General features: G+C 40.8%; 3 protein-coding genes across 7 annotated transcripts in view; 1 reads left to right on the top strand and 2 right to left on the bottom strand.

Moving 5' to 3' along the window:
- Positions 1 to 90: 90 nt before the first annotated feature.
- On the bottom strand, positions 91 to 7,297 carry tctn2 (tectonic family member 2). Its single transcript, XM_086178919.1, has 18 exons — positions 7,140 to 7,297; positions 6,839 to 6,952; positions 5,687 to 5,775; positions 5,355 to 5,556; positions 5,173 to 5,273; positions 4,882 to 5,081; positions 4,683 to 4,803; positions 4,409 to 4,562; positions 4,247 to 4,330; positions 3,782 to 3,904; positions 3,628 to 3,705; positions 3,394 to 3,492; positions 3,176 to 3,293; positions 2,994 to 3,097; positions 2,689 to 2,809; positions 2,050 to 2,193; positions 1,837 to 1,925; positions 91 to 1,195 (listed from the first exon to the last, which is right to left on the bottom strand). The coding sequence occupies exons 1-18, from the start codon at positions 7,234 to 7,236 to the stop codon at positions 1,074 to 1,076; spliced, it is 2,160 nt and encodes a 719-aa protein (XP_086035045.1). The 5' UTR covers positions 7,237 to 7,297; the 3' UTR covers positions 91 to 1,073.
- Positions 7,298 to 10,881: 3,584 nt separating this feature from the next.
- Positions 10,882 to 14,657, top strand: pofut4 (protein O-fucosyltransferase 4). The gene is made up of 5 exons (XM_086139214.1): positions 10,882 to 11,007; positions 11,294 to 11,623; positions 11,711 to 12,091; positions 13,219 to 13,841; positions 14,020 to 14,657. Exons 2-5 carry the CDS (start codon positions 11,294 to 11,296, stop codon positions 14,168 to 14,170), a joined length of 1,485 nt encoding a protein of 494 aa, XP_085995340.1. The 5' UTR covers positions 10,882 to 11,007; the 3' UTR covers positions 14,171 to 14,657.
- A 633-nt stretch (positions 14,658 to 15,290) lies between these two features.
- znf185 (zinc finger protein 185 with LIM domain) overlaps positions 15,291 to 19,659 on the bottom strand; it is a 16,029-nt gene continuing 11,660 nt past the window's right edge. For all 5 annotated transcript variants that reach the window (XM_086178951.1, XM_086178952.1, XM_086178949.1 and 2 more), the window contains 5 exons: positions 19,608 to 19,659; positions 19,445 to 19,513; positions 18,547 to 18,612; positions 16,960 to 17,065; positions 15,291 to 15,773 (listed from right to left, as the gene is read on the bottom strand). The exon at positions 19,608 to 19,659 is cut by the window's right edge and continues 11 nt beyond it. In XM_086178951.1, coding sequence (XP_086035077.1) covers positions 15,672 to 15,773; positions 16,960 to 17,065; positions 18,547 to 18,612; positions 19,445 to 19,513; positions 19,608 to 19,659 — 395 coding nt within the window. In that variant the 3' untranslated portion in view covers positions 15,291 to 15,671. The remainder of the gene's footprint in view (positions 15,774 to 16,959; positions 17,066 to 18,546; positions 18,613 to 19,444; positions 19,514 to 19,607) is intronic.

The following is a 19,659-nucleotide window of genomic DNA, read 5'->3' as shown; positions in this document are numbered from 1 at the left end:
CTTTCTAACAAACTGGAGTTATCCATTTTGCTTTGCTGACTGACTGAGAGGATTAGGATTCTCAGCACTGACTGATAACAACCTTGAACATTTGACAGAAATGCTTTATTTATTACAAAAATAAATCATCATCCTTTTAAAATATCACAATGTTTTATAGTACGCAATACACGGTACAAAATTTAGTTGCAGTCACATTTAGTTAATGGAAACATATAACTTGATTTCATTATCCCATATGCTTATGGAAGGTCTTACATACCGCACAAGGGGGGGTTATTTTGTATATTGTCAGTACTCTGCTGGCAGGTGTCTTGTGAAAGACATTGTCAGCTGTGAGGCTGAGTATCATTAGGTGTTTGAGTCTTCAATGTAAGATACTGTATCTGCTGATGCAGGCACGTCATAGATGTGTGTCTCAGGGAGTGAGAGCCTCTGTTCTGGAGTGGCTGACGTCTGCTTGATTGTCCACCCCGGGGACCACGGATCTCCAGTTTTAAAAAGTTAGAATACATTTTCATTTGCGACATCAATTTGCTGAACTGACATCATGGCCGCACAACCTTGACGAAAACCAAAACTATTGTGTCCTGCAAACTTTCATTTGGTCCTGGTTGCTGAACTTCACTTTAACCATTTAAAAGAAATACATAAATCAATACAAAGCTCTCTTATCGCTCCTTCTCTCATTCATCTTGTGTCTGGTGTTTTTCTTTTCCGGGTCTTTTGTAGATATTGCTTTCTTTCAGCTTCAGGAACACCGCCTTACTTCTCGGCAGGTTTATTTTGGGGTATTTAAGGAATTTATGCCTGCAAGCATGGGTGGCTGGCCAATGCAAGCCCCAAGTGAGGCCTGTTCTTTCTGGTCAGCCAACCATCCATAGGTCTTCCCTTATTTGTCCACTATTCAGTTTTAGTGACACTGTGCATCCAGACAGCTGTATTGGGAACATAAGCCATGCTCTCATTATCCCATATTCTTCTGGAAGGCTTATCTAATCCCAAACGTTATCGTTTTTCAACCTCTCGCTCATAAAGAAATATCTTCACAGCTTTCCTCAAAGATTTAACTATTAAAGTGGGGCACTCTTCCAAGCCTGTCGAATTTGTCTCCACGGAGTCCCAAGTACCGAAGCAGCGATGAAGAAGAAAACCAAGATAAGACCCTTGGCCAATGACTGGGAGTACGGCTCACCTGAGGGCAATAAAGGTAAAGTTAGTCATCTAAGTTACTGTCGCTTTTCTTTCTCACACTTGAGCATTTCTTGCAGAAATACTTAAGAGCTTTAAGATAACAGCTTTGCGTTTTGATTATCTGAACACTGTGGGGTTTATAAATTTATTATGAAGGCAGATGCAAAATCAGAAAGTTAAAACTTTTACTGTAGTTGGTTCACAGCAGTGAAGAAAAATATTATAGGCTAACTAAAAGTTTTATCGGTCAAATACTTTATTCAATCATCATCTCTAAAACTTGTGCAAACAGAACAGCCCCAGTCGGCCACTGGATTTAAACTAGAAACCTTCTGGCCGACCACTGTTTTGCCCTTGGTGAGATCACTGCATTGGACTTATTAACCTTTTATTCATAATGTATGACAACTCAAATATACAAACAAGCGTGAATTATTTGAAGATTATTTTGCATGAGCATTTGAAATCACTGACATTAACCCAAATTTTGCAATAAACTATTACCACAGACTGACTAACATTACAATGTTGAAATTCAAACTTGGACATGTTAGTGGTACAGGACCTGAACCATATTATTTCATTATAAAAAGAAAAAAACATCCTGTCTAGAATCACAGTCTTGAGAGATTAAATCCCCACCTGTATAATACTTGGTGAAAGGAAAGGCAAGTTCAGGCCAGCAAACATCATTCCTCTGACAATCATACTCAGTGTAGTTGATCCGAAACCTGCAGAAATGTTGAAACACAGCATTATAGCCTATTAACAAGAAAGGCCAGGCAGCAAATACGGACATGTAGTCTGACTTAAGTAAACAGTTATCTTTAAGGAGACTGGTTGTTTAATCAGCACCTGGTTTTTGGTGGGCCGGTATTGACTGGAATGTCAATGAAGGTAACTGAGGAAGTGACAGCAAACAGCTGAGTCTCTGTCGGGTCCACACATGGAGAGAAATCTCCTCCTCCACACTCAAGAGCCCAGGTAGATTTGCTGTAGCTAAAAAAAAATCAAAACACTTCCAGTACACTTCATGATGACTTATTGACAAAAAATAAAAATATATATAGATTTTTTTTTTATCATTCTGTTGTCTATTTTTATCCTTCTTGTAGTTCATTTTACTGTCTATTTTTGTGGATGTCTTTTGCCGTCTTTAATTATCTCTTTAATATATATTTATACTCATATTTATTGATATCGTCATTGTTGTGCATTGTTTAAGGGGATCAATAAAGTACATCTTATCTTAATGTCCAACGCACCGATATACTATGACTGAAAAAGTGTACAATTTAATTTCGCAACATGAACAGGTAGCTAATCAGGGCATTGTAACATGAGTTACGCCATGAAACTAAATTTGAGTCCAGTAGGACATTGGTGCGAGCAGCAAGTGAGTAGCACTTTTGCACACAGAATATAATATGTGTAAAAGCATTTTTCTGATCTATTGTCATTTGGAATGTTAATCTGATATGTTTTATTACAGACCTGACTTGCAAAGCTTGGATATCCTTCTCCAAACTCCAAACCAGGATATGCATATGAGACGGAACACCTCGGCATGAACTGTTCCATTCTGTCGTCGCTGTACTTTCATTCATTGTAACAACTGAAATGTGTACGTGGAGTTTAAAAAAAATCAGTTGAAAGCGAAAGTATTGTGAGGAAAATGGTAAAAATCACATAACATGTCTAAAACTAGTTGAGCAAAAAAATTTGCAACACCAAGAAATACTGCCTTGTAAAAACAAATATAGCTAAGCATTAATTTTTGTTTACAACTGTTCACTTACAACTTATGTTCACCCAGTCTGCCATAGTCAGTGAATCTGGGTTTCCGTTCTTTGCCACATATATTGCTTCTATAAGAGTTTCCTGGAGAGAAGCAATGAACTCTCTAAAGGACACAAAAATAGTTGACATCAAATTTAAACAAAGTAAATTGGACAGGAACTCTTCAAGCTGAGCTGCTTACCTCAGAGGATCACACTGTGTTAGATTCTGCTGGCTGACTGGTAAAAGACATCCTGATGTTGAATTAACCCCAAAAATAATAGGGTTCTTCTCAGCAGAGGAGCAAAGTCCATTACCCACTTGATAAAAATAAGATAAAATAAAATAGAAATCCATTGGAAAGATAAGTGCTTCATCAATAAGAGGATACCGACTATTTCTAAGCAAATAAGGACTTACCTGGTTTCCATGTATTGATTGATGTCCTCTGTACTGAGTCGGTTTGATTTTCCTCAATACCCACAATGCCGCCAATAACAGGCCTTCCAATCTGATACACTGTAAATACAGATGTCCATATGTGAGCCACTTAGGGTAGTTCATATTTTGCATGGAAATGAATACTTGCACAGCTTCTATCAGAACTACAACTTAAAAAAGATATGTTCTCTTATATGTTCTATATGCTCTCACCTGGGTTCCCTGAGTTGGAAACAGTTGCCGTCATTTCTTCATTCAGAAACACAGCGGAATACCTTGTAGTTAACACCACTGTAAATGGACAGAAAATACAACCAAATGAAAGAATAATCACGCATAATTAGAGCTAAGTGTTATTGGTACTTACCACCCTCATTTAACATGACAGTGCCAACAATGCGCGTCAAAGTGATATGTGTAATGCCATTTCCTCTCCAGTACAATTTATATTCCAAGGCCAAGGTTACGTTCTCACATGCTTGCTTCTCATCTTTGCACACACACACACACACACACAAAAAAACAACAAATTAATTTCTGCAAAGGGAATTATTTTAAGTGTCTGTGGAGATTCTCAGTCATCTAGGTCATGGTGAATTCTTGTCGAAAAATCTTTTTGTCATGAATTTCATCACTTGAAGATGTTTCACCTCTCATCCGAGAGGCTTCTTCAGTTCTAATGATCTGTAGTGAATTTCTGAATATATATATATATATATATATATATGTATAATGAAGAAATTCAAGTCCAGTTGCCACGGTAAAAAGTTTTGGACAAGAATGTATGATTTCAAGTATTTGTAAAGAAGCTGATGTGTTGTAATGTTAATACCTAATGACACAACTCCATCCAGGCTTGAAATAAATTGACTCAAATTAACAGCCTCTTTGTCAGTTACGGCCACCGTGATCTCACCTGGAGCAGAGAGAAGAAATTAGAGCCATCGAGACTGAGCAATGCGATATTACAGTTGGTTTAGTGAATAAGACTTACTTCCTTGCCCATTTTTTACTTTAATCCTCAGATCTGTTGGTCGGGTCTGCAGAGGAGATCCAGTTGGACAGGAATGTAGCATGGTTACACATTGAATCTGAAAATTATTCAAAAATGCTACAGGAGCATTCTCTACACAGCGCCCGTGGACCATCTGTCGAACAGAAATGCAAGGCATGTTAAGACTTTGAAGCTTTGGCATTGGGTTCAAAACAACCTGAGCAAAAAGCAATAATTATTGCCCATACAGGAGAGTAAAATTCACATGACAGACCTGAGGAATAGTGAAGTACTCATCATTCCATTTGAAAATGGGACTTCCTTGGCTGTAAGTTTCAACTGGCACTGGTGCCGTCAAAACAGGCATTTGGAATGATGGGCCAGGCTTTGGTAGACTTGATAAATGAAAGGACAAAATATCAATCTCGAAAGACAGTAACTCTTAAATCATATAAATAAATAATCTCGCTCACATTTTTTTGCCATGGTAAAAGAGCCCGAGGTAAGGGTTGTTTTCCGGGGGAGAAATGACACATAAAAATGGAAACCAGTCGGGGGAGTTCTCGAATGCCTGTGCAGCACACTCGTATTCTGGTAATGGGGAGACCTGTCCACCAAAGGGCCCTTGGAAACACTGGTCCTTAAACAGCTCCAATTGATAAGTAGAACAATCCTGTTCAAGTGAAACACCAAAACAAAGTGGCACTTTAAACAGAAGCATAACTTTTTGTCTCTGTTAATTAAAGTACAAATAATGTAAATACCTCGTCACAACAGCAGCGTATATCACATTCTCTCAGGCTGAGGTCACAAGGACAAGAGCCAAGGGGTTGAAACACTTGATTTGGAATGGCTGGTGTATTATCTAGATAAAAGGAGATTAACAGTTACTGTATCAAGCTTTAACTTGGAAAATTAATAAAATGACTAGTTTCAATTGGATTACCAGATTCCGTGATATCAGGAACAAAGAGTGCATAAATCTTGACCTGGATCAGAAGTGATGCTTGAGGTGTGCCGTTCACACAGGCAGACACCTGAAGAGTCTCCAGAACACAGAGTGGCTCAGGACAGCAGTTTGTGTCTGTTTCATTGTCACCACACAAGCTCAGATTTTCCTCCAGTCTCAACTGGAATCGAAGAGCATTCTGAAGTACCCACAAATTGAAATGAGCACAGTGAAGATGGGAGAAAAAGGAAATTAATTGAGAATATCCCTAAAACCCAATAGGGCTATCTTTAATTTCAGTTTAGTTTTGGGATCGTTTGGCTTTTCACCTTTCCGAACTGTTCCTTTGAGACAATCCATCGAGTAACCTCAGGTGTACATGATGGACGGCCAACGCTTATTGTGACATTATAAAAACCTGCAGAAACATGTCCAAAACAGCACACCTAATTTAGTAACACTTTACAATCAGGTTACTAGGATATCTCACAGTAGTTATGGTGTTGTGAAAATATACAATTCAACTCCGGGATAAATGTATATATTCGATATAATCATTGCAGCAATAATCATTGGCTGACTTTTTAATTTCTCTTCCCTCAGCCGCAGGGAATCTTCAATCTTTGTAGTTAAAGTTAACAGGTAGGACAATTCATATTTCATTGTATTTCTTATTCTTCCTCCTTTCTACTATTATCTATTACTGTTATGTTTTTTACTTGAAACTCTGGCACAACAATTTCCTTCGGGATAAATAAAGTTCTCATCTCATCTCTCATAAGTTAATCATTAAAATAATACTCGTGAGGTATGTTTACATGTCACATGTTATTTGACCTGCAATGCATTTTTGTTCTGAAAGAACTTTAATCGGGTTTTACCCGATTAGGAAATATGTCAAACTGAGAGTCATATTCACAGCCATCCTGTTGCTCACACCAATTCTCTCAAATCCAAGACTTATTGCAATGACCTGGAAGTTTCTTTATTGCTGTTCATTCAGCTTGAGTATATTTTGCCATAGCGTGAGATGGACATATGTGACACCCTAAGATTTTTTTTAATGAGATTGCAAATGTTTCAAGAAAGTGAAATGCCAATTTCTGAGGCACTTAGTGTCGTTGCGATTGTTGCTCCAAGAGGCTCACACAACCTTTTAGTGAGGATAAGATAAGATAATCTTTATTGATCCCCATTGGGGAAATTCCTTTGTCACAGCAGCATAACAGTTATAATGTCAAAAAACGGAAATAAATATGAATGTAAATATGAATAGAAAGGCAGAAGACAGAAGATAGCAAGACAAGAAAGAAAAATACACAAATAAATAGACAGAAGTGTATGCATAATCTGTAATAACAAAGTGCTGCGAAGCATTTTAACAATTTATTGGGATTTGATTCTTAAAAGAGAAACTTGGTTGAAAATAACTCTTTGGAAGAGTGTGCATCAGTGCGTGAGAAGACAGGATCTATGTTTACCTGTTGTGTTAGTTGAGTAAACCGTCTGTACATTGAGATAGGCATCCGACGTTTTCCCCAGGAGAAGTCCCGTAATTGTTGGTTCGGTTGCAAAAATGTAGGACGGCTGGAAAACTTACACACATACATTTTTCGGCGTCATTTGCAAGACGAGCGTTATACAATTTAAAGTTAGCCTGACAGCGTGTTCCACCTACTCAATGGGCAGATAGCTAGCAGGCGGTTTGTGCTGTTCGAATAGCATTAGCGTTTTACATTTTAGAGAGAATAAGGTAATCAATCGATAATTAATTCAACTTACCCACATTTTGGCTACCGGCGAGAGACACAAAGACGAGGAAATATAGGATATGCGAACTGACGGACAATTTGTCGGCTGAATTCGCCTTTAGGTTCATTATTCATTCTGTGTCAGGAGGTCGACATATTAGAAAACAGTCGGGAGTAGCTTAGCAACGCGTCTTCTCATTGCGGATGAATCCAGGAAGACGTTCTTCTTCGGCTAACCGAGACGTTCTGTTATGCCTACACAGCGCCCCCATGTGGCGAGGAGGAGTAATTATATGCTTCAAATGCCGAGCTATGTCTCATTGAATTTCAAAAGTGAGATTACTACACATCTAACTTCAGCTGCAAATATCACTGGAATCAAGTGCATCAGGAATCGAAGGGAAAATTCTGGATATGCACTTGTCTGTGGAGGCTCTTAGTCATCCAGGTCATGGTCAATTCTTTGGATTCCATTCTTGAAATTGCAAGCAATATATAGCAGATCTGAGAGTCAGTGTTTGTCAGTGGTGAGACAGAATCACTACGGATAAGCCTGTGGTGACTCTCTCCCTGCTCAGTCTATTTAAATGAAATCAAAAGACAAGTCAGATAGACAACTCCCCCTTCAGGTGCTCTTTAAAATTGAGCCAACCTGCAGCCACTGTTTAAGGGTGATGCCTTCTTATACTGACATTCTCCTTAATTATAATGTGTATTGACCGGAGCTTCAGTCCTAGAATTTTCAGAAAACATGATTTGAAGATTCTCTTCAAATGATGGCCTTTTTCATTGACCCGTGAATCCGAGTAATTGGCTCGGACTTGCTTTCCCCGCAAACTAATTTCACCGACCCTCTGTATGGCAAACGCATACGGCTACATTTCCAGCAGCTCCTCGTCTCCATCCTGACCCCCGGAGAGCATATGTAACATCTACATAGAGTTGGTCGACCAACTCTAAGCCTGCCAGGCATGATATTAAACATATTTTTACATTTACTAGATATGTTAATATCATAGCAAACTATACTCCAAGAAACCCATTGCAACATTTTCCAGATCACCATAGTTATCATCAGAAGACCCCCTTACCTTCTTTCTAGGAGAAATCTCAGCTTATCCAGGAATAAAATGTGAATCCTCACATTCACCTGAAGTTCTTCCAGCATAAAAAAGTCCAGACTGAATACATATTCTTTGATTCATAGTAAATGGAAATTATTAGAAGCCCCGTTTTCATATAATGCCATAATCGTCACACTGCAAGATGTTGCCCCTTTTCTTTCCTTTCAACTCAAGCTTGCACCTGCTCTCACTCCTTTCCCGTCTTCAATATTCAGTCTGGAATGTATTAGCTTTATGGAAATAAAATCCTCTCTCCTCCTCCGACCATCCTCCTATCTCACCTCGTCACCACACACCCACAAAGCATAAAATATAAGTTTGGCTTTAACTAGGATTTTTTTTATTTTTTTTGATGCAGTCAGTGTTTCCTTTCTTTCTGACTTGGATCTTACAAGCCGCTTAAAATCCTGAACTTTTGCGGTTAACCAACACCAGTTAACGTTAGAATCAACATAGTTACTTCTGTGGTCACACTCCTGCAGACTTTTAGGAGTGCTTCTTATATTTGTTTCCCTTGCAAAGAAGTCAAGCCACAAAGTTGGGCAACAACCTTTACAATAATATGGATCTTTTGTCTTAAATTCGATCATAAATGCTGTCAATCCTGTCAAAAAAAAAAAACCATTATTTTCAATTCCATTTCCTCTCCTACTTGCTATTTTTATTTGCTCCATCCTTCCATCTAGATATCACGCAGCTCTGTTTTTTCTACCCTTTTATTTGCTGTACTGCCGTTCTCTTGAGAGCACTATACATATTCCACACTACGATTACCTCCACAGTTGTAGCACTCAGGTGATACATCCCCATCACATTTTCCATACAAATACTCTCAACCAGACTCGGCCTGTTTTTTAGTTGTTTTATGTTTTTTCTTTAGTTGCTTACTCGAGCCCATTGATGAGCCCATTTCTGGAACAGCTCTGTTTTTTTTGTTTTTTTTAAATATACTCTTTCCATCAATAACCCAAATCAGAGCCCTTTAGAGAGCAATGGTTCTTCAGTCTCCGACGATATTACCATCTTTCTTTCTTCTCCCTCCCTTGTCATCCTTTTCATTTTTGTTATTGACATTTTTAATGGAGCCACTTGGGTTATATGAATTAAAAACAAACTCAATGATTGCAGCGATTAAAGCTTTTGACCCCCTGGGCGCCCCTCACTGCTCTTCAGAAGCTACGCTCCAAGAGTGTGGGATGTGCATTGTCATGGCAACAATGGCAACTCTATTGAGTTTCCTTCTCTGCCTTCCAGATGGAGAGAAAACACAATGCACTTCTTCGCGTTATTTTCTTAACCGCCCGCTGATAGTGAAGCCTTTGTACTTAAATATGTTTCAAAAGAGGTCAATCTTTATTCATTTACATATCAACATGTTTTCAAAAGAAAGACTCAAAACACTCTCCGTATTTTGATGTTAATATTTATAATCATTTGCTGCGTTATCGTTTATATACCTAAAAATTACTTGAATCGGCCACTGACTCAGTGGGCTCATAAAAGTGAGGGATTTTTTCATTTCATTTATCCATTTTCTTTTAAAAAGGCAATAAGTTAAGTTGAGAAACGATTCGGGAGATTTAGTGATAATGCAAATGACATATATTTGCAGCCCTTTAAACTGTTTATATAAAATGTGTTTTACTTTAAATAATTCAGTTGACTGCACAGCCCATTTGTTAACTTACAGTTTGGGTCAAAACTAAATCATGAACCTATAAAATTTGATGCATGGTCAAGAGTTATGTCTCACTCCGAACCCAGACGCATTGCTACCTATAAATACTGCAGATTTGGAACATACAATACATTTAGCAAGATTTTGAGTGCTTGTACTGAGCTATTTCAAAACAGCTGGGACCCGAATATTATTCTTTCTCATTAAACATCTTGGAGAAGATATAGTTTTTTCAATCAGTACCTGAAAGATACACAACTTTTTTGTATTTAGAGCTCGAAGAGTTTAGAGTTTTCTAAGTCTGTCATGTGGTCTAGATAATCATTGGGTTTATTTTCAGAACAGGGAAAAATGGTTTTGAGTCTCCAAATTGGCGTTTATTGATGTGATGTGAACATACAAGGTTGACTATCAAGTATATATATATTGGACTATTTGCATTGCTCAAAAATGCATTGATGTGAAAAACACTTTTAAACAGTTAAGTCCCAGGAAAAGCACACTTAACAATGTTATTTCAAGAAAATAAGTCTTCAGTCTGCCAACTTTGTACAAGGTGACGTCAAAAATTAAATGTATAAATTTGAAAGATTTTTTTTTAGAAAAGCATGACAAGATCAACAAGGCAGCAAGCCAACGATTTGAAATATAACTCAACATTGTAAAGTTAATTCCCTATCATTATGATTAGTATTTACATATAGAAATAAACAGGAAATCACCACCAACGGACAAACAGAAAGCTGAATAACTGTCCCTGTTTGTCTTTTGAATGATCTTTGTTCATTATACATGAGTTTGTCACTGTTTGATTTAAGATATAAAATATTTTATGATTTTATAAACATAACAATATTCTACAAATGGAAAGTACAGGGCGCAGTTTCCCTCCCGGCCCATAGGTGGCGCTGTGGAGCACAACACGTAGGTAAGAAAACGTAGAAGAAGAGTCTTGTTTATCGTAGCATGTAACAGCATCCCGGAGACTCACAATCTGTATAAGTTTCGTAGAGGATCTCTACCTATTTTTTGTTCCATATCCGTTGAGAGTGAAGGAGAGTGTCCTGATGTTTTCTTCTTCACCGAAATAAAAAAAGGTGAGGAAAAATTAAGATTTTTTTTCGCTGCTCAAACCATCAGGTGACACCGACACGTATCCCGACACTCAGACTCATGTGATTTGTTTTGTTTGCACGGAGTGATTTATCATGAAACTGAGAAGGTAATCTCTACGAGTTGAATTTCAAAAAATATGCACAAAAACGGACTGCATTCAAAACTAGATATAAAAAAAAACAGGAAAAGAAATCAAAGTTAATCTTGTCTCTTATTTTTAAAGTAGACCTTGTGCTTTGTACTAAAGGTGTGTTTTCTTCCTCCCAGATGGCTGCCCGGGGCCGCCTGGTGTCCTGCCTGTGTCTGGGTCTGGTCGGGGTCCTCTGTTGGGTCTGGGTCTCCTTCGCATCCTTCCCTGATGAGCATATCTCTCCAGAGGTGGCGGAGCGAGCGGCCTTCCAGCCCCAGAGTGCCCTTGCAGAGATGGAGTTCGCCTCCATCGCCTCGTACAGAGGGCCCGGCAACACCGACCGCCGTGGAAACAAGGAGCTCCCCATCCTCCTCTGGTGGAGCGGGGGCTTGTTTCCACATTTCCCGGGGGACACCGAACGAATCGACTGCGCAACGTCTTCCTGCCTGGTCACAAGCAATCGCAAGGTATAGGAGAACAAGGAGATGCACGCACAGGTGAATCATAATGGTCCCGAATTGTCCCGCTTGTAACTCTGAGCTTCATCTTGAAAGGTCCAGCTGTACAAACGGACGGCAGCCATCATCTTTTATGGGACGGACTTCCGAGCGTATGAGGCGCCCCTCCCTCGGCCTCGCCACCAAACTTGGGCGCTGTTCCACGAGGAATCCCCCATGAACAACTACTTCCTCTCTCACGGGCCGGGAATAAGGCTGTTCAATTACACGGCCACGTTTCGCAGAGAGTCGGACTATCCTCTGACCCTGCAGTGGCTGCCCTCTCTGAGCTACCTGCTGACGCCGGCGGCGGTGCCCCTGACGGAAAAGAACCGGCTGAGGAGGGAAGGCCTGGCGCCCGTGCTCTACATGCAGTCCCACTGCGACGTGCCATCGGACAGAGACCGATACGTTCGCGAACTCATGAAGTACATTCAGGTACATTCATTCATCTGCCGGAGCTCAGTCGGCTCACCGATCTAGCTTTTCAAATGTATCTCCCTTCAGGGCGTCTCCACAGCCAGCACATCTGCCTCCGTCTAACCCACTCTCCATCTTCTTCTCTCACACGAACAAATTTCATGTCCTCTTTCCCTCCATCTATAAATGTCCTCTCTGGTCGTCCTTCAGACCTCCTGCCTCGCACTTCGAACCTCAGCATCCTTCTTTTCAGATTTTCACCATCCCTCCTCTGTACATGCCCAAACCATCTTAGTCTGACTTTATCTCCAGAACATCTAACATGGACTCATTCCTGATCCTATCCATCATCCTTTCTCCCAAAGAGAAGTGCCACATCCACATCTCTTCTGCCTTCAGTTCTTCATCCTGTCTCGAAACCAGACAACATGGCTGCTCTCACCGCCTCGTTCATCACTGAACCTTTCATTCTGGCCTTTTGACAGAAGACGATTTCTTTTTTTAAAGTACTAAAGTTGTCAATGGGAAATATCGCTAAACTAATTGATGACATTAATATCGTATCATCTTGGCTTGACAAATCCAGGATCAGTTGAAACTCCCAGGATTTGCACTTGGATTGAAAATAGCCACCTTAGAGGCTTCTTATTTGTATTACTTTTACCACTTCTAATGTTTTTTTTAAATGCAATATTCTCCAGCCAATAAAGTCACCGGGAAATATTATTATTAATTCATGACCTGAAGACGCTTCTTGATGAGTCTTCAAGTGAAGAAATTCAAGTCTAGTTGCCGTGACAAAAAGATTCTGACATTATTATCAATTAATTAATATTAACATTCATTATTGATAATAATCATATTTATTTACAATTAAAAATTTGGTTCCTAATGATTTCAAAACTGAGATTGTGAATTCTCTTGTGAGACCGAATGCAGTCCTGGTCAGGTCATTTTCAGACCACATTTTCTGAGGGTATCATATAAAAACAATATGCAAATTTTGGTTGATCAGGTCTGTGAAATAACTGAGATGCTTTAAGAAAGTGCCCGTTGACACAACCGCAAGTGTATTCCTTGCACGAATCGTTTCATCTCTAAAATTAAAGTCTTTTTCTTTGTCTGTCTGGTTTCTTTCTTTGTAGGTGGACTCTTACGGGAAATGTCTGAACAACAAACCTCTGCCTCAAAATCTGGAAGACACGTCCACCGCTACGGGTGAGGAGCCCGGCTTTATGAGTTTTGTCGCTCGCTACAAGTTCCACCTGGCGCTTGAGAACGGCCGGTGTCCAGATTACATGACGGAGAAGCTGTGGCGTCCCCTCCATCAGGGCTGCGTGCCCGTGTACAGAGGCTCCTCCAGGGTGGCCGACTGGATGCCCAACAACCGCTCTGTGATCATAATAGATGAGTTTCCCTCCCCGAAAGCTCTGGCCGACTTCCTCAAGTTTCTGGACGAGAATGACGACGAGTATGCGAAATATTTGGCGTTCAAAAACCCCGGCCTCGTTACGAACTCCGCTTTACTGGAGGCTCTGGAGACGCGCGAGTGGGGTGTTAATGACATGAGCAAACCCAACTACTTGAACGGGTTCGAGTGCTACGTGTGCGACCAGGAGAACGCACGTCTGGCCGCAGAACGAGCGCACAGAAAGGATACCAAAAAGAACCCGCCTCCAGCTCCGAAAATGGCCAACAACTCTCACATGGGGTGCCCCCTGCCCAGCCCGGGGTACGGAGACGTCCAGGATCTACCTGCAGATGATGGGTGAGTCTCTCTGATTTATCCACCGTGCCAGGTGTGAGAGCCGGTTCTCATTTATGTACTTTAATGTGAATATAAATTTCCAGAGGGGATAAAAAAATCAGTCCTTTTTAACCGTCTAATTAGGACCCCCTCCCCGCTCCCCATGATGAGCCTAATCTGCTTGTGTATCTGCCTGCAGATGGTTGCAAATATGGCCTCAGGATTACTGGCAGAGCCTGGACCAAGCAGAGGGGCTTGAGTCTCTGATAAGACACAATGAGTCAGACCCTTCGCAACTGTGGAAGCACATCCAAAGCATCGCTGTGAGCAGAGCCAGAGGAAAACACTGACATGTGGACTTCACTCAGGGAAAAAAAAACAAAAAAAAACTGGAGCACAACCAGTGGTGCAGAACTGTGCCATAATATGCATCCCTTCTGTTTCAATGATGGAATGAAGAAGAAGTTGCTGGTTTTCTGAAGCGGACCCGAACCCGCTCCCCTCTAATGAACAGTTTGATTGGTTTAGCTGAATGCTGTTCATCTTCAACAATCGCAAAAGTAAACATTATAACTATTTTCATCAGGGCTTTTCAGTGTCTGAGATGGTGCATCAAATGAGACAAACTCATCTGGCTCCATTAGGTTAAAACTAAAGTATAACTAACAAACAGGTTTAATCAAATCAGTTTCTGTGTCAAGGGTTCCTAATTTGGCGGTCAGGATATACAGTTATCACTCTAATCAAATCTTTGAATGCTTAGGAGCTGATATCAGCCTTGATGAAAGATTAAAAAAAGATCACTTTGATATCTCGATGTGTTTAAAAAAAAAAAAATCTGCACGCCGAGACCGTAAAAAGCCGCCGTCTCTAGGAATCCTCATCCTGCCATGTCATTTTAACTAATGTTCTGATGCTCACCGGACCTCCCACACTGAGCACCTCTGGTTTTATGCAAATGCACTCACGTTCTCTCGCTGCGCAAACCAAGAAGCCATCATCGGCCTCGCTCAGCTGTGCCATGTTAACATTAACTGCCTCTGCAGCTGCTCCGCGGAGGGACGCTCTCGCGGGAGGCAGAGTCTTCACTGGGCCGGGGCAGAATCAGAGACTTGTCCTCTGTATCGAGGGAGCTCTGCCTAACTGTGTGTAAAGAATATCAAGACAGGAGCCAATGAACTGTACTTGGGTTTTTTTGTTTTTTTTTTCTCCCCCTTCTACAGTTTCTCTGCAGGCGGCTTCTCATTGCTAGTTTAAATCACAGTTACCGGCACAGCTATTTGAAATGACTATGCAAATAAAGTATTTCGCAGAAGAGCACGGAGGAAACGGAGCACCTCTCTAGCTGAAGGTACAATGTAATTCTTTGGAACAGTTAGCCTAAGAGACATATGCAATGTGCCAAGATCATCAGTACGTGCAATATTTTTTTTTACTTTTCTACAAACTAGATGTCCTCAAGAGCACTGCTTTTGTATCATGTACCAGACAGTATACCTTTTTTATTTAGCTGTGAATGCATTTTTTCTATCAAGGAAACAGAGGTAAACATTTTATTATTTTTTTGTTTTTGCATGATTGTTTCTGTTATCCCGCTCACTGTTTGCAGCACATCATATTAAATGTGACACATCCTTCATAGTTTACTGAGCCAGAAACAGCATCCACCACCATCCAACCAGAGGTTGTCAAACACATAACAGAAACTGGAAAGCTAATCTTTTTGTAAAAGTCTACCATAAGTATTAAAAATCAGCTACTGTGTACCGGGGAGCCACAGCATTCTCTATTTTAAACAGAACACAATGAAAGACTAGTTTCACACTTGCAAACTCCAAACTCCATCGGTAATCAGTCAAGGGCCTTGGAGTAGCAGCTCTCGCAATGGACTTTCCCACCATGCAGGAACATATTGAAGAGAAGGTCTCCCATCAGCTTCCCACAAATGTCACACTGGAAAATTACAAGAATGTTGTGAGAAAAAGTCACGTAAACTAATTCTCCACCCGCAAAGTCATTGGAAACTATATACGTGGTTTCAAAGGCAAACTGAGTTGAGTTGTTTTGTTTTTTTTTTTTTCCTGACTATTAATTATTATTGTGAATCTTCCGCCACCAGGAAGAATGTTTTCGTGAGATCAGCAAAGACGCCATAATCATTACTTATCAAAACACTTGTCAAGACTTTTTTCCACCCAAATGGTGATCGCAGTGTTTTCCATACTACTATTAACAATAATTACCAGTTAGACAAGATTCAATACCTGTGGATATATCACCCAGCCCGATGCTGATAGCTGTTTGCTCATATAAATCACCAAATTTTGCGCTGACGAAAGGGTTTTATTTAACCGACCGTTTACTGTATACTGCATATAGTATATTGAATTGTCTGCCGCATCTCATAAATGTTGCCACCGTCTGCAAGTGACCAGTGAGGTTGTGTTCAACAATAACACAAAGGTACATTATCTGAACATTACGTCTCCATCTCATGGTTTCTACAAAACTGATCAGAGTGTGATGGAAGTCAAATAAATCTGCTTTGGATAATATTTGCCTGCAGTGTCAACATGGCCTATTTCTTTGTGAGGAGCGAACAGAGCTGTAGTAACCTTCAGCGATCAGCCTCATTTTTACCAATAAATTGCTAACAGAGGTGATTCTGAAAGAAGTTGTTGAAAACTATCAGCCTAGATGATTTCCCCCCCCCCATTTTCAGGTTGCCTGGCAACCGGTTGAGACTTTACCTAGTCTCTGCACATGTGCAACAAATAGTCCAGCTGTTGACATGATCAGAGAGATACAAGTATTCTAGTTGATGTGTGATTTACTCAAGAATGGACAGTAGTCTGTGAAGCCATTTTTGATTTCTCTTTGCTCAAAAACCAAGCATCATCTTTAGACAATATTGTTCTGTAGACAAATGATGTCCACATATGTCAGAATTTCCACAGTTCACAATAAAGAGATTAAAATAACCCTCACACACATTGCATTTCTAGAAATAATGTTTTCTTTTGAGGTTTTGTTTGTTTTTGCAGGAACTCTCCTTGCATACAAATATGCCCCCCCACCCCCACCCCCCAAAAAAAGTGATTAATTCTGCATTATCGGTGCAAAACTTGAGACAAATGACCTTAAAGCAGGCAGGATGGCAGTTGATATTCAGGTGATCAATGGTGATCCTGGCATCATTGCCCACCAGCTGTCCACAGTACGTACAAGTGGATGAAAGCACAGTGCTGGGGAGACACAGCGGAGACGTGTCAAGAGGGAGCCGACTCAGAAAAATAACCAGTAGGCCTCAGACCTGCATGCGACGTTTCATTGGTGCAACACTTCCTTGGTGTCTTCTTTTTTTAGGTTATAAATATAGCTTAAACACACAGCCGGGAGAGTGATTTCTGTTTGTGATCAAGGACGTCGAGGTGCTGCTCTCACAGCCGGTTTAACACCCTCTTTAAATGGATGAAAGTGCATCAAAATGTGATTCAAGCACAACATTTCAATCAATATGAAACATTTGTTGCTTTTGCTAATATACCGATTTGAATTGCAATAACAATAAATCAGTTGTGGAATGGATATTATCTGTTTTTTTGAAAGCTGTGACATTCATGAAATATGAATAGATGGGGATAAATCGCTTACAATGAACATTTTTAGTAGGTCGCAATTCAAGTGTACGGAATTAAAATGTAAACCTTGTGACCAACTTTCAAAGTTTTAAGCTAAAATCCTAATCCTCAAAGCCTATTTCTCTCCTACATGTCCTATCTGTTCTCTCGTGAAGCCGCAATCCGGCAGCATTTTGTACAAAAAAAGGCCAGAGTTTGCACAGGTGGGGAATTTCATGTAGCTGATTAAAAGCAAATCACGACACAGGTTGTCACGGCGACGGGTCACCGAAGGACAAGCTGATATTCCGGGTTGTATCACATTTCACGACGCCACAGATGTCGCAGGTCCGCAGGGAGTCAGGCAGTGAGCAGATTGCGAGCTCGCGTGAAAGTAAGGCCGAATGGCTGTTCATCCACTTCTTCGACAAAAACTGAAAGTTCCGGCACTTTTGGCACGGTGGCCAATCGATCGCACCAGAAACCGGATGAAAATCACACGATTAGCAGCTTTGTGGAGAAACCGGGGCGAAATTATACCCGCCGGAATCGATAATCTCACTCCTTCTTCACATTGCATTACCCAGTGGATGCAAACCCTGAACACCAACTTCCACTGTTGTTGCCAGTTTCTGCAAATTAATGTCTGAGGAAAGGTGATAACGAATAAATAAATGATTTTACATCATTAATAATACGGAAATGCCATGTTATTTATGGATTTAAGTACATTTTAAAGTTTTATTTTATACTATTTGGTTACTGCAAGTGACACAAATTTGGTGTTTTTCTTAACTTTTCTGACCTGTACAATGATAACAAAAGCCCGCTATTCTGAAACGGCAGCCCGGAAAGTGAAGGTTAACCCTGAATAGAGGAGGTGGCGGGAGTTAAAAGATGAGTATTTTCTTTTTTTGAATGCATTATTGTCTACTTATTCAGCTGCCGGGCTAAAATGAACGCCCCCGCGCCCAACACTTCCCCCACCCTTTGTACGTTGAGCTGATTTCAGGTGTCAAGCATTGAACGGAGCTGAAACGTCTTCGGAGGAAAAATGCGGACGAAATCTTTTAACACAGGTTGAGTGCCGGTGGGGGTTTGATTACCTGGAGTAAGCGGAGGGGCTGCTGTAGGAGTAATTCACAGAGCTTGATGTCTGATCGTCCCTCCCGCTGTGGAGCGACACACAGATGTTAGAGCGGGGCAACGACACAAGTTCATCTGCGTCATGTCATTATCTCAATTTAATAGCGGGGCAAAGCCGAAAACAATGAATAATCAGACGCCGCTCTTTCTATCTCGATTCGTCCTCAGCGCCAGTTAAGAGAACGTCACAGTCGCAAAACAAATACACTTAAGCCCAAAGAATGATAATAAACTTGGCTCCCGCTTTATTTTAATGCTTATGAAAAAACGAAAACCTATTTTCTAATATTTTCATGTCCCTTTCTGGTAACAGCTCATTAATGTCCTATTTTCAGATATTCAAATCACATCTTGGTAATGTTCTGCTGATTTGTTCCCCAAAAGCTCTTTTCTGATGATTTTGAAAGAGAGGACGGCGAGATGATTTTTTGAGGAAACATGAAAACAACATCTTCGCCAAGTGACAAAGACACACGAGAAGTTAGCCGATGAAATCGTGCTTTGCTATTATTCATTCATATATTTATTCATTCAGCTGTGATCGGACAAGAGGCAGGGGTTCATCCCGTTGCCGGTCAATCACACTGAGACAAAAAAACGTTCACCCCCTAAATCGCACGTCTTGGTAATTTAGGGTCTCCAAAGAACCTCCTGCATGTTTTTGGACTGTGGGAGGAAATCCAGACGGACACATGGAGAACTAGAGTGTCCTCACCGCCAGGCCTCCTGTGGGGATCAAATCAGGGACCGAAGCGCGGGTGGCCGAAGCGCTAACCGCTCCGCCACTGCGGCGCCCCGCCGTGCAATTATCAGTGCTAAAATGAGCAAATCCATCTTTTCGTCACGTGTTGTCACAACCTGCTGAGGATGTCATTGGTGTTCTGCGTCTCCGTGGCGTTGACGTACTCCTTCACGTACACAAACCCCCTGAAACAAAAGCGAATCCCATACATGCGGTCAGCTCGCGAGAAAAGTCAATCCCGGTCGTCACTTTGAGAGTCTTATCCGTGAAACCGCTCACTTTTTGGTCTCGGGCTCCGGTGTCGGGGCGCGCGGGTTCTCCACCGCGGTTC

This window comes from Fistularia commersonii, chromosome 31 (assembly GCF_037954325.1).
Source record: "Fistularia commersonii isolate RoL2024-O1a breed Wild chromosome 31, RoL_Fcom_v1.0, whole genome shotgun sequence".
In the NCBI taxonomy this organism is placed as follows: domain Eukaryota; kingdom Metazoa; phylum Chordata; class Actinopteri; order Syngnathiformes; family Fistulariidae; genus Fistularia; species Fistularia commersonii.
This window is presented reverse-complemented; position numbering and strand designations above follow the sequence as displayed.

Excerpts from the sequence above, each read along its gene's own strand:
- tctn2 (XM_086178919.1), bottom strand. The coding sequence starts at position 7,236 with ATGAACCTAAAGGCGAATTCAGCCGACAAATTGTCCGTCAGTTCGCAT. Across the intron at positions 6,953-7,139 it reads CGCCGGTAGCCAAAATGTGG|TTTTCCAGCCGTCCTACATT; the intron begins GTAAGTTGAATT and ends TATGTGTGTAAG. Across the intron at positions 2,194-2,688 it reads ATCCAAGCTTTGCAAGTCAG|CTACAGCAAATCTACCTGGG; the intron begins GTCTGTAATAAA and ends ATTTTTTTTTAG.
- pofut4 (XM_086139214.1), top strand. The coding sequence starts at position 11,294 with ATGGCTGCCCGGGGCCGCCTGGTGTCCTGCCTGTGTCTGGGTCTGGTC. Across the intron at positions 11,624-11,710 it reads TGGTCACAAGCAATCGCAAG|GTCCAGCTGTACAAACGGAC; the intron begins GTATAGGAGAAC and ends TCATCTTGAAAG. Across the intron at positions 12,092-13,218 it reads AACTCATGAAGTACATTCAG|GTGGACTCTTACGGGAAATG; the intron begins GTACATTCATTC and ends CTTTCTTTGTAG.